This window comes from Pollicipes pollicipes, unplaced genomic scaffold (assembly GCF_011947565.3).
Source record: "Pollicipes pollicipes isolate AB1234 unplaced genomic scaffold, Ppol_2.1 Scaffold_4740;HRSCAF=5597_pilon_pilon_pilon, whole genome shotgun sequence".
NCBI classification, from domain to species: domain Eukaryota; kingdom Metazoa; phylum Arthropoda; class Thecostraca; order Pollicipedomorpha; family Pollicipedidae; genus Pollicipes; species Pollicipes pollicipes.
This window is the reverse complement of record NW_023596545.1, coordinates 9186403-9199815: the sequence shown is the minus strand read 5'-3', so window position 1 is coordinate 9199815 and position 13413 is coordinate 9186403. Positions and strand designations below refer to the sequence as shown.

At 55.1% G+C, this 13413-nt stretch overlaps 1 protein-coding gene across 3 annotated transcripts; it reads left to right on the top strand.

Annotated features, from left to right (window-relative positions):
* The first annotated feature begins 3448 nt into the window (after positions 1-3448).
* Positions 3449-11955, top strand: fzr (fizzy and cell division cycle 20 related). 3 transcript variants are annotated; one of them, XM_037222135.1, is made up of 9 exons: positions 3449-3607; positions 6227-6421; positions 6900-7085; positions 7457-7588; positions 8016-8204; positions 9403-9627; positions 10199-10331; positions 10923-11047; positions 11326-11955. In XM_037222135.1, the coding sequence occupies exons 2-9, from the start codon at positions 6227-6229 to the stop codon at positions 11602-11604; spliced, it is 1464 nt and encodes a 487-aa protein (XP_037078030.1). In that variant the 5' UTR covers positions 3449-3607; the 3' UTR covers positions 11605-11955. The 3 variants fall into 3 exon arrangements, with proteins under 3 accessions (XP_037078030.1, XP_037078029.1, XP_037078031.1); XM_037222134.1 differs by having other exon boundaries at positions 3449-3610; XM_037222136.1 differs by having other exon boundaries at positions 3449-3617.
* Positions 11956-13413: the final 1458 nt, after the last annotated feature.

Sequence of the window (13413 nt, the reverse complement as noted above, 5' to 3'; positions counted from 1 at the left end):
CCTGGCTCCGTGTGGCTCATGCAGGTCGTGCCTTCCTGGCCGTCAGAGTAGAGGATGGTCAAACCTGACTCGTGGATTGCTTCAAAATTTTAACGAGCCGTCTTTTTCCTTGCTCTGTATCTTGCGCAGCAGATCTTAGGATCTACAATATTTGATTTCAAGTAGCCAGTCCGCCTCTGCTGTCTTGTTGAAAGGCGTTGATGATGGCAGCAGCGGCCCGGCTCGAGCCACCGTATCTGCCAACCGTCAGAGCGGGGTTGGGCAGACCCCTGACGCTATAATCTACAGTGACAGTGGTCTCAACCGGGACGAACAATCGGCGGCGACGTCACCTTGTACCATCTACGGAACCGTGTAAGAATCCATGCTCTCGGCTGACTCGCCAGCGCTGAAACCACTTGGTCCCGAAGCAGGCTCGGGGTCAACGCTAGCAGCCAGTGCTGGCTCAGCAGGTGGCGCGGGCTCAGCAGTCGGCGGGGGAGACGACTCAGACTCAGCGGCAGACACCGCCTCACTGGCGGCCGAGCCACGACGCCCCTGGAGTTGTCTGGCCATCCTGCGCACTTCGCAAGCCTCCCTAGTCACAATCGTATCGCGGTCATATGACCCCGGAGTAAGCTTCCGGTACCTGCACTGGTCCTTCATGGTAACCTCCTCCTGATACACTGCGCAGGCAACTAGGCATGGAAAGCTGCACTGAGGCTTGCACTGGTATTTCGCGACATTAAGAAGCTTGTTGAATTTCATGGTGGTGGCGTTTCTGTGTCACCCTCTTTCTTTCTTTGATTTCTCGCTGATGGCTCTATTGGGATGATATCAATCCCTCTCCATAAATTTTGTCACGTATTTTAGATCACGAACACAAATCGCTTCGTTGGTGTACAGTGCGCTGATTTCTACCGTCGCGGTCTTGAAGATAATATTAGTGAGATTCCTCTTCGATTCGCTCAGCCACTTGATGTAGCTGAAGGCTTTCCCATAGTCGGCAGTTGGTGGTGGGACAGACGAGCTGGGTGGCCTATTACAAAATGTTTTGTGCACGACCGTGTAGCCTTCGGCATGTTTATGCAATTGTTCGAATGAAATGTTTCAGTACCGGCAAAACTAAACTTATAAGCCCATATCTCCTGCGCAAAAAGTAAATAAATTACAAATCAACATCACAATGATGTGTTATCAATAACAAACTTGAACCTAACCCGGTCTGTTGGGACATTCTCATAACTCTACAGCTTTGGGGTTTACCAAAAACCAATGCCTTTACTAAAAAGTCGGCTTCAAAGCTGTTTGGCAATGCTTTGCTGGTGCTCTTCATCATATCTATTTCACACTTAATCTCCCAAGTACCAGTAGTGTGCAAAGTGGCAGATTTGAGGCTTGTTGGAGGATGATCTCAGTGCGTAAAATAGGTGGCGCCAGTATGGAATGCGCTTTTCTTGACCGATCAAAGAAAAACTGTTCGCCTCACGAATATCAACATTGGTACGGTGCAACAGAATGAAATTTAATAATAAATCAGTGTGCCAAGCAAAAACTTTGTCTCAGCTGATTCCAAGAGATTCACCCCCTGGATGACACACCCTACTGCAGGTAGTCAAATAATTGGTAATTTCCAGTAAGATTCAACGGGCCCGTGCTGGAACTGGGCTGGAGGGCCCACCATTTGGCACGCTGGGCCCTGACTGGCACAAGACTCTTGCATTGCCTTAGAGAGCCCCGACCAACGCAATAGGCCTTCTGTCATTTGGACTGCCGTCCCAGTCCCTGTTGAGCAAGTATCCCCCTGATCAATTCGAGACCTCTTGTTGACACAGAATACCCTGTCAGGCACTGTGGGCCCCTGAACAATAAAGGAGCCCGACAGATGTAAATGGCAGGTCCGGTCTTGATCCTGCTCGGGAAATGGGCTCCAAGAGCTCGGTGCAACACGGAGCCGACAGTTCGTTGTTGGAGATCTCTGGACGAAATAGAGGATTTCATGTTTCAGGGGTCCCTATCGGTGCAAGAGGCCCTTTTACTGACATTCGAGATAAGTGCCGTATGAGTGGGGATCCTTTATGTGACCAACAGACCTTCGGATCCTTCAGCCTTCCAATCGGGTCGTTAACCTTTGGTCTCGAGACACCCTTCGGCCTCTCTTCGAGTCTCCAAACACCGTTCCGACTCGGGACCACTTGCCGTCACAGGGCCCCTGCTAGGCACTATGACCCCTGACCGACACAGGAGCCCTCATTGTGGCAAGAATCCCGAACAATGCAAATCGCGAGCCCCGGCCTCGTCCCTGCTTGAGAAATGGGTCTTAAGGGCTCAGGCGGGCATAAAGCCGACTGTACGGCGTTCGTGATCTTTGGCCGACTTAGACACTCGCATTGTCGCAAGGGTTCCTCAAACGGTGCAAAGGAACTTCTGACTGATATCTCAGGTCACGACCCCACGGGTCGCAGTTCTTGATGTGACCTACAGCTAGTCCTTCAGGCACTTATGCCCTCCAACAGGGCCTTTGATCATCAGTTCCCGCCCCGGGCAGGGCCGCCCGGGCCCCGCTTCGGGCCCCATCCAACACGTCCCTTAGTCGGCTTGGGGCTCTTGCGAGTACAGTACTCTCTGTTAGGAGATGTGAGCCCCTGACAGATACAAAGCCCCCGACCAGTGTAAACCACTGGCCCAGGTTTTATAGCTGGTTAGGAAGTTGGTCCTCAGGCCCATACCGACACGGAGCCGACTATGCGGTACTGGCGGTACCCGACCAACATATAGAACCATATCAACTCAGGCCGTCACCGATCGAACAAAAGGGCCATCTGACTAATTTGAGGGCCTGTTTCCGCATGCCGCGGCCCCCTGGATAAGACTCCGACCAGCCCTTCGTGGCCTTAGACTCCCCAATCGGTTCCTTGGTTGTCGGAACCGGTGAGCACCCTAGGCTCTTTGGGCCTTCTCGAACAATGCCTCCTGCCGACTCGACCCCTTGCCATCATAGGGTTAGGCGCTGTTGGGCGCTGAGACGCTGCGGCACCGACCAATGTAAATCGCTAGCTCCGGCTTTGTCCTTGCTTGGGAAATGAGCCCTCAGGCCCATGCCGCCACGGAGTTGGCTGTGTGTGTCCGGTGGTGTCTAACCGACATATAGGCCCTTATCGACTCAGGGGGCCCCTGATCAGCGCGCAGGGCCCTCTGGCTGGCACTAGAGTGCACGGCCCTGCGGGCCGGGCCCCTTAATGGGACCTCCAAACGGCTTTTCGGGCCCTTCGCGCCCTCAAAATGGGTTCTTGATGGCAGATTCGGTAGGTTTTTATTAATAGATGCCAAAAAGGGGGATAACCCCGGCCGACGATCTCCTAAAACACAATTGTGTTTTTGAAATGGCGCATGTTTGATTTCCGACCACCACGCATGCGCCGTTGAGTTCGTCTGAAATAAATCGAGTGCGTTGGTTTTGTCGCATCGATAGCTGGCTGAAGGTTGTCTTTGGACTTGCGCCGACGAAATGAATACTGACAGTGCCCGAACGAGATAATGACAACTGCCTGGTAGTGAAATTAATGACCAAGTTTGCTGTTAACCTTCTGTTTTGCTCAAAACTGCCACAGAGCCTGCATCTTCGAAGGTCGTAAGTCGTAAGCTTTGATAATTGCTCACAAAGTTTGTTACAGTGTATACAGGTCATGTCTGTTTTGAATTCACGTGGAGCATTTTTTGTGAAAATAACTTGTGCTGAATTTGGTAGACGTGGTTACTTTTGCTCCTGGGGTCACAAATCAAAGTGCTTTAGTATGGGTATGTTGCCAAAATGTCTCTCGCCATGGATTCTAACATGGGTTATGCCAAATATGGGCCAAAAATCATGGGTTCTTCTTAGCTGTTCCACTTTGAATATGTTGCCTTGCAGCAACGTCCAACCAAACCACAAGAAATACATGTTATGCCAAGGGTGCAAAATGGTCACAGTGTTCAGCATGCCCTAAAATTCCAATAGACAACAACAGGTGCCAAATGTGTCAGGTGTAGCAGTGACATGCCAATAATTTCAGTGCATGTACATTCCGAGTTGGCTTGCAGTCAGCATCAAGTCCAGTGGATAGAAAGCCAATGTTTCAAGGAATATTGGTGTTGCAAAATCAATTTTGGGCCAAAAAATGCTAGAGAGTTAAAACCAGAGGAATACATGAAACCCAGCACAGTTTTTCATGGCTTGAGCTTGATGGACTCAAATTTTAGCTGAATGGTGTTGCATAGTCATCAAGCATAGTGATTGAAATTTTTGCCAATGGACGTTCCAGCAGCAGTTAGGCTGTTTCTCAGACATCAGCGTCTAGAGCGGAATGATTTCCAGATTTTGGTGTTCAGTATTTTCACAGCCAGCCTTCCAGTCTTTCTGGTAAGGCACCTTTAGAAGAGAGCACCACCTTTCAGATAATGCTTTGCCTAGCTTATACATGCATGGAAGTTAAATGCAGACCAGATATTGATTTGAACCAACATAAAGATAAGCCATATTTGTCTGAAATTGCTATCAAGGACATAAAGATTATTTTCACATCCTGCCCACTGTCATTGGAGGAATTCCTGGTTAGGGTATCACTGTGGACTGAATTTAAGATAAATTAATGAATTTGTCATTTGTTATTGATTATCATGATTGCTTTATATAGGTGACTGGGAATTTTAACTTTCTGTAAAAACTGTTTTGCTGGAGCTAAAAGTACCAGTGAATATAGCATATTTGTTAATGTATTGCTGCCTTGAAAATCAATATGCCACGCCACACACATTTGTCCACCCTAGCTCAGTTGGGTAAATCACCTGCATACTTATCTGTCCACCCATAGTGGGTAGTTAGGTAGAGCACATGTATTCCAGTGAATCCACCCACAATGGGGTGGGTTCATGTTGCTTTAGGTCATCACTGTTTGTTCATGATGGGTATAGCTGTTGGCAGTGGCCACACTGAAATTTAGGTGATTGCAGATGGCAATATGGCCAGTGGCAAGTATTGCAATTTGTTAATGTATGTAAAAATGTTCAAAACTTATCTTTTGCTACCAAGTTCTGCTGTTGACCTGTAATTGCATGATCATATGGTGGGAGTTTGCTCATACAACAAAGGCTGCTTAGAATGAACTCCAGGCAAATAAATCTTTTCATTAAAAATGTTTGGATTAAATAAAAAAAACATCAGATGGTGTTATTCTGGTACAAAAAGAACCATCTAAGTGACCCAAGCTCTTCTACTGCTGACAAGCCCTCTAGAAAATCAGATATATCCAAATGGCCCTTGCTTATGATGTAAATGACCCGAGCCAATGAAGGGGTCCTCTGAAAGATGCTTTCAGGTCCTGGTTTTGTTTCAGCTTGGGAATGGGCTCCCAAGCCAGCACAGGGTCAACTGTTCTTGTTTATTTCTGACGTGCCTAGTAACTGTCATAGTCCCAGGGACTTCATTTCATGCAAGGGGCCTTCCCATGACATTCTATATCCTTTAAAGGAAATTTTCCTCATTTTATGGGGTTTTGAACTGAGATGGACACTTTAAAGATCATTTAATGCAGTTTGCAACCCTGCCCTTGTTAAAGGCATTCTTACCTTGGTTTCTGAGCCAGATGTTTGCAAACCCCTACAGAGTATTTTCTACAGGCTTTCAAGGCCATTGAGGTACGCATAATGCCAGAAATGTCATGCAACTACTACCACTGTGTGGGTCGTGCGATGCTCAAGACCAAGATACATAAAATTCCGAGTATTTCGTGTCTGGTGTACATCGACACGATCTCGAGCACCAACCCGCTCCACTTGCTGTCGAGCAACGCTGCGCGTTCAGTTCAAGTTTCGACCGCGAATCACGTTTTGTTCTACATACATGGTGCTGGACAGTGTTAATAGTTATGAAGGAGATCATACTGGAAATCAAATAGCTTCAGAAAAGTGCCATAACCAAGCATCTGAATGCAAGTAAAGAAAGTGAAATGACGGACTAGTATGGAATAACACCATAAGGTGATATTTTTTAATAGCTCAAAATGTAGGAGGCATTCTCTTGAAAGACAGGTTTTCCATTTGGCATGGCTATTTGACAAAATTATTGTAGGTGCCTCATGATTGCATTGTCTGACTGTGCTTTGACCACATCAGATGTGTTAGAACGCACAATAAATTAAAATGTTCGTGCTGTGCGGCACGCGAGAACCACACTTAGCATCAGATCGGCTGGCGGTGCTCCGCGTCACAGATGGACCAGGAGTACGAGCGGCGCCTGACCCGTACGCCGAACCGGCCGTCGCTGGCCTCGCCGGCCAAGCTAACCAGCCCGGCCGCCTCGCCGGTCAAGTCGCCGACCAGCTCGCCGCACAAGGAGCGCTACGGCGACCGCTTCATCCCGGCGCGCGCGGGCGCCCGCTGGCACATCAACTTCAACAACGTCCAGGTGCGACGGCCCCCGCCAGATGCGTCTCCCGGGATGCCACGACTGTACGACCCCGGCCCCACGATATGTGGCTTCCGTGATGTATGCATTGCCGGTGTTCCCAAATTCATCCATAAGGGTGGGCAGGATAAAAACGTGAGTGCATGCCATTAGATTCCGAACGTAGACATCCGGCCTGTCCGGCCCATTGCATCAAGCCTGAGGCACTTGATGCTGACCTGACCGCCGCCCGGCGCAATGCTAATGGACCGTATTTGAGCGGGGGCAGACAGGGGGGGGGGGGGGGGGCAGCAAGCAAAAGCCGCAACCCCAAGCCGGTGGTCTAAAAGCATCACAAATTTAAATGTCCCTGCCACCCAAGTGACCAAATATTGAAACACTACATTACTCATTGGACACTGCTTGTCTAGCAGTAAGCTCACGGCCAAATTGTGACCGATACCTTCGACCGTCTTACCGCACCGCGCTCTCCCTGTAGGAAAACGCCCGATCCATTTATGCGGCGCGAAAGGCGCGTGACAACGAGTCGGGCAAAGATGGCCTCGCTTACACCTGCCTGCTGAAGAATGAACTGCTGGACGCGGGCATCGACGACTTGCGCCTGCAGGAGGACGACAGCAGCCGGCGCGTGCTCTCGCCCGCCCAGTCGCAGAACATGTTCCACGTGAGTATGGCCCAGGCCCGATGCGACGTTTGCCCTCCGCCTCATGTTTAGCGGCATCGCTGTGTTATGCTGGCGCGGCGTACGGTATCGCTGCATTTCTGTCGGGATGGCCGCTTATGGGTGCATATTGCCCGTGTCTGATGCAATGACAATGCTGAGAACGCCATGGATGATCCGTCAGGAGTGACCACTGCCGTAACGGCATTGCTCGTGTGAAGGGTTTCAGTTACAACGTGCCCGTGCCAGTCAGCATTGTGAGGCCAATTGTTTGCGAGGGCTTTCATACCCTTGCTGACGCTGATGTCTGTCGGGTACCATACATCGGTGACCCCCTGATCCGCCGCCAAGTATGTGTGTTTACGTGTGCCCAGTACCGGTCCCGCCGGACGCAGCTCTGCGAGCCCTGCTCGCCCTACTCGCTCTCGCCGGTCAGCAGCCCCAGCCAGGCCCTGCTGCGCTCACCGCGCAAGGCCGTCCGCAAAATCTCCAAGGCACCGTTTAAGGCGAGTGCATGGAGCGGCTGCACATCGTGCTAGACGTGTTCAGGAAATGCGCTGGATGTTTGGATGCCCTTTTTACAAATCCAACTCGCTGTTGTTAAGCTGCACGTTGTGTTAGGCGTCTTCAATGAATGTGCTGTAGGTATGGATGCCCTTTTTACAAATCCAGCATGCTGTTGTGAGATGAAAGTTGTGCAGGCCCATCAGCTGCTGAAGTGCTGATCACTATGGTGTTGATAGTATGTCCGTTCGGTAGTTTGCTGGACACCAGGGTAGCTTTTTGTAGTGATGTATCTAGCGTCGAAAGATCCACTAATGGTGGCGTGCCGAGTTCGCTGGCTGGCGGCGTCGGCTGCGCGGCGCGGCCGACGCCCCGCTGTCCGTGACCTGACGCTGGACCCGCGCGCTGACCGGGCCCGCGGTGCCGCAGGTGCTGGACGCGCCGGACCTACAGGACGACTTCTACCTGAACCTGGTGGACTGGTCGGCGCTGAACGTGGTGTGTGTCGGTCTGAACCACTGCGTGTACCTGTGGTCGGCCCACACCTCCCAGGTGACCCGGCTCTGCGACCTGGCCGTCGATGGCGACTCGGTCACCTCCGTCTCCTGGAACGAACGGGTGAGGGCAACCGGGGCGCGGAGCACTCAGCCTGGGGACGTGACGGTCCGCAAGCGGCTGCCGAGGCAGTCTGGGGACGTGACGGTCCTCAGGCGGCTGCCGAGGCTGTCTCTCAGCCTGGAGACGGGACGATCCTCAGGCGGCTGTCGAGGCGGTCCCTCAGTCTGGGGACGTGACGATCCTCAGGCGGCTGCCGAGGCTGTCCCTCAGCCTGGAGACGTGACGGTCCTCAGGCGGCTGCCGAGGCGGTCCCTCAGCCTGGGGACGTGACGGTCCTCAGGCGGCTGCCGAGGCTGTCCCTCAGCCTGGGGACGTGACGGTCCTCAGGCGGCTGCCGAGGCGGTCTGGGGACGTGACGGTCCTCAGGCGGCTGTCGAGGCGGTCCCTCAGCCTGGGGACGTGACGGTCCTCAGGCGGCTGCCGAGGCTGTCCCTCAGCCTGGGGACGTGACGGTCACCAGGCTGCTGCCGAGGCTGTCCCTCAGCCTGGGGACGTGACGGTCACCAGGCTGCTGCCGAGGCTGTCCCTCAGCCTGGGGACGGGACGGTCACCAGGCTGCTGCCGAGGCTGTCCCTCAGCCTGGGGACGTGACGGTTCTCAGGCGGCTGCCTAGGGTGTCCCTCAGCCTGGGGACGTGACAGTCCTCAGGCGGCTGCCGAGGCGGTCCCTCAGCCTGGGGACGGGACGGTCCTCAGGCGGCTGCCTAGGGTGTCCCTCAGCCTGTGGACATGACGGTCCTGAGGCGGCTGTCGAGGCTTCCTTCAACCGGGAGACGTGAGGGCTTGTTTTGTTAGGAAGGGGAGGGTGGGGGCCTCTGGAGTCGTAGTTTTGTGACGGGGGATACCACCTGCAGCATACCAGAAATGTAATAGATAGTGGTTCGGGTCCTGGTTATGCCATGGGCCTAGTATGGCCAGTGTAGCTGCTGGCATTACATCAAATGGTGCGTGACGACGCGCGCCGCGTTGCTTTTTTGGACATGTGAGCGTGAATCAAGCATCGAGCGAAAAGTTTGTGGTGGTTTATAATTTATATCATAAGCACACGACCTTCTATGCACCATGTCCTCACTGTTGCATGTTTCCCACCATAAACACACACACATAACTTTGGCCCCTAGTAACGTCTGGTGTCGTTCGCTGTCACCGTGGCCCATGCCCCGGCCGACGACGCCACTGACCGGCGGCTACTTCGCCAGGGTAACCTGGTGTCGGTGGGCACCAACAAGGGCTACGTCCAGGTGTGGGACGTGTCGCAGGCCAAGCGGCTGAACCAGCTGGCCGGGCACACGGCGCGCGTGGGCGCGCTGGCTTGGAACGGCGACACGCTGTGCTCGGGCAGCCGGGACCGGGTCATCCTGCAGCGGGACGTGCGTCTGCCCAGCGCCGTGCCGGAGCGCAAGATGACCGGTCACCGCCAGGAGGTGGGTCACGCGGGCTCGGCCCGCCCGCCGCCCGCAGCGGCAGGATCCACCGCGGCGCGCTTCGGGTAGATGTCGAGGGTGCGGCTGGTGATTTAGCTCTTGGTTTAAAATGCTCGTGCACGACCTCAGCGAGGTCGTGTGTGTGTGGGGGGGGGGGGGGGAATCCCAATGTGGGGGACCTCAGGTGGGGGGTCCCGATGGAGGAAAGGCTTTGTATGTGGTGTGACTTTTGGCTTCGGCCGTCGATCTTCGGGTATACGTCATCTCTGTCGTGGGAACATTTCACAAATTGCGTGCCATGGAACAGATTATATCGACCAAGACTGGAGAGGCTGTAGGCGTTGTTGTCAGAACGTGAAATACACGGCTAATGTTTTGTTCCCACACCAAGAAACACATGTATGCATTGAGGAGCGTGTGGGTAGTGTTTTGAAAAACAGCCCTGCATAATGTGGTCTTCTGGATAAATGTCGTGGATGGATGCCGGTTCTGCAAGAGTACCTCTGGGTGCTCGCTGCGAAGCGTAGCAGCCGATTGTGACGGACGCCGCCATTGTCTTCCGCTTCGGTAGGTGTGCGGCCTGAAGTGGTCTCCTGACAACCAGTGCCTGGCCTCCGGAGGCAACGATAACAAGCTGTACGTGTGGAACATGCACTCGACTACCCCGGTGCAGACCTACACGGACCACGTCGCCGCCGTCAAAGGTGAGCCGCGCGCCCATCTCTGCGCGACGACACCCGCTGGGAGGCACGCGCCGACCGCGGCATGTCTGCTTGCGTCGTCCGCAATTCCGCGGCAAACATTGTGAGACCATATCCGGACACACGCCCTTTGCTGACGGTTCGGCTACCTTCAGCGGCGTTATAAATAGTCCGGCGCTGGTCCTCCTACAAAAGGCGTCGCCACAATCTGGGTGTACAGACCCAACCTCCTGCTCCCGTCCCGTTGTAACATCTCGGCCCTGGCAATGGTACGCAGCGACATTTCAGCCCCGCTTGGGAGCCTGGACCTACACAACACGCCACTTTGCCGTCCCGAGGTTGCGCAATACGTGACCTCATAGTAACTGGCATGCAGGTGCCGCCCTTATCATTTTAGATTGGAATGTGAAAACTTCCTATCGACTTGGTCGTTTTATGACACCCATGTTTGGGTGATTGGAGTTCATGGTCCGTCAATGGGCTGAGTGGGTAATCGGTGCGCCCCGTGTCGTGCGGACTAGATGACGTGGTCCGTGAATGGACTGGTGATCGGTCCGCCCTGTGTCGCGCTGACTGGGTGGTCATGGTCCGCAGCTATCGCCTGGTCGCCTCATCAGCACGGCCTACTGGCCAGCGGCGGCGGCACGGCCGACAAGTGCATCCGCTTCTGGAACACGCTCACAGAGCAGTCCATGCAGTGTGTGGACACCGGCTCGCAGGTAACAGTGGCCCTCCTTCCAGCCGGCCAGCCCTGCGTCCGCTGGCTCGCGGTCTCTTCCACTCAGCCCCTCTGTCACATCACTGAGCTTGTGATCCAGTGCCGTTTGTGAGCCAAATCTCCAAATTGGCCACCGTCTTATTTGACCAGCTCGTGGCGTGCTTACCCTTTCCCCACGCCAAACTTATCAACGGAACTTGGATCGGCACCGTCTGTGTACGTGTCGCGCCCGGGCTGTACCGCCCCTCCTGACCACTTGCCGTGAACGTGTCCCGGCAGGTGTGCAACCTGTCGTGGTCCAAGCACGCCTCCGAGCTGGTGAGCACGCACGGCTACTCCCAGAACCAGATCCTGGTGTGGAAGTACCCGGGCCTGAGCCAGGTGGCCAAGCTGACCGGCCACACGTACCGCGTGCTGTACCTGGCCATGTCGCCGGACGGCGAGGCCATCGTCACAGGCGCCGGCGACGAGACGCTCCGCTTCTGGAACATTTTCAGCAAGGCGCGCAGCCAGAAGGAATCCAAGTCGGCGCTGAACCTGTTTACCAGCATCCGGTGATGACCTCCGGCGCTCGGCCAAGCGGCGCCCGGCCCACGCGCTATTTATACCAAAGCCTATTGCGACGAAAGAACCTATTTTTGACTGTTTTGCATTCTGGAACAATCACATTGTGTTTATTTATGTTCGTTTGCGTGGGGGCGTTGGTGTGCGTTCGAGAAGTGTTTGTTTCGTTAGCCGAGTACTGTAGCTTTAGTTAGCCGGCGGTACGGGCGGAGCGCCGCTATCGACTCCCGGCGAGATCTGGCCCGGCACTGGCGGACGGCTGCGGCCGCGGCGCCCCGCCCCTCTCGACCCTGTGCTGGATCGCACCGTCAGGCGGCGCGTGAGCCGAACGCAGCAGGCGCGGGCCCCGACTCGTCTCACGTCGGCGGCCGTCGCGCCTCCGGGCGGCCGGCCGGCTCGCTGCTGTGGCGGCCGGCCGGCTCGCTGCTGTGGCGGCCGCGATGCCGCCTGCTGCTCACAGGGTGGACGGAAGTGACAATGTCCGAAGGTCGGGAGGGCGGGTGCGCCGCGTCGCCACGTTCAGCTGCGTTTGTGCGAGATCGAGTTTGGACGTCCGACCGGAACTGAAGCTGTAACCGATTCCGTAATGCCGGCGGCGACCACCGCGTTCGACATCAGTTGGGTATCGATTTGCGGGGCGTCGACGGCTTCACCGTGTCGACTTGGTGACCGATTCACGAAGAGGCACCTGCTGCCTCTCTTTCGACTTCGACCGGTCCGTTTTCGAACCGCACGCAACGAAGTGAGGCGTGATTAGTGTCGGGCTGCGGGTCCCGACAAACTCACGTGCAATGGCCGGCCCTCTATCGAGGGGAGGACCTAGTCACGTCTTCTCGAACTACGCTGTTGGCCCCTTGCGGGCATGCTCTCGGCGTGCCGTGCAATGCGTTCGTGTTGGGGCGGCAGGCTCGGCGCGCGTCTTTATTCTCTGCCTGTCTGGAAGATGGGTGAATTACTCCGACGAAATTCGGGAGGGCCTGCATGTGGGTGATGCGTGTTGGATGGTTCCTGTCGCTCGTTCAGAGATGTGGCCGCGACTACGCTCTTGGGAAATGGCGTGTGTCTGTCGCTTTATATTGCTTCCTTGCCTAGCAAATCGACACAGTTCCGGCATGATGTAGTTGTTTCTGGTGGCCTGATGCGTTGTTCGGCTGAACGAGACTGAATATTACATTAATCAAGCTGCAGCACCAATACATCGGATGTGCATCACAACCTGTTCGTGCGCAGTAGACGTGTGTCGTCACGCACCGCATAGGCACCCGGCAGCAGACAGCACGAGCATCCCGCCTGGACAGTCGGGTGTCCGTCTGTGGCCCACACGATTGGAGCGTACCAGCGGGGCGCGTGGAGTTCGACGTCGTCTCCCAAACGCTTGTCGGGTGACTGACGGCCTGTTGTCTCCCCTTGCCGATGGAGGGCGTCGGTCAGCCTGCACGCCAGCCGGCGTCCGGCTGGTGCGGCGAACAGCCCTGCACGCCGTCCAGCCATCTCTGCCGTTAGCAAAAAAATACCACGGTCCCAGTAGTGCGTCAATACACCGACTACCGCGTTCGATGGGAAGATGGCGGCGAACCAGCGGCGGCCAACTCAGCCGTCTCCAGAGTCTTGCACCGCCTTCAAAGTCCACTGCCCGACAGCCGCTGGACCGCCGTATGCTCTGGTTCTTCGCACCGCGGCCCAGAATGATCTTGACATGCCGTTATAGAGCGGTGAGCGGATTGTAGCATGTGGGCACCCTGGGACCGCGTGCAGCTGTTGTGCACGGTGGCGGCGTGCCCTCGCGTCGAAGGCTCTAACAGA

Bases quoted from the DNA above. Each gene is read 5' to 3' on its own strand.
- fzr (XM_037222135.1), top strand. From the start codon at position 6,227: ATGGACCAGGAGTACGAGCGGCGCCTGACCCGTACGCCGAACCGGCCG. The intron at 7,589-8,015 runs GCGAGTGCATGG...GCGGTGCCGCAG, and splicing joins TCTCCAAGGCACCGTTTAAG to GTGCTGGACGCGCCGGACCT. The intron at 9,628-10,198 runs GTGGGTCACGCG...CCGCTTCGGTAG, and splicing joins TGACCGGTCACCGCCAGGAG to GTGTGCGGCCTGAAGTGGTC.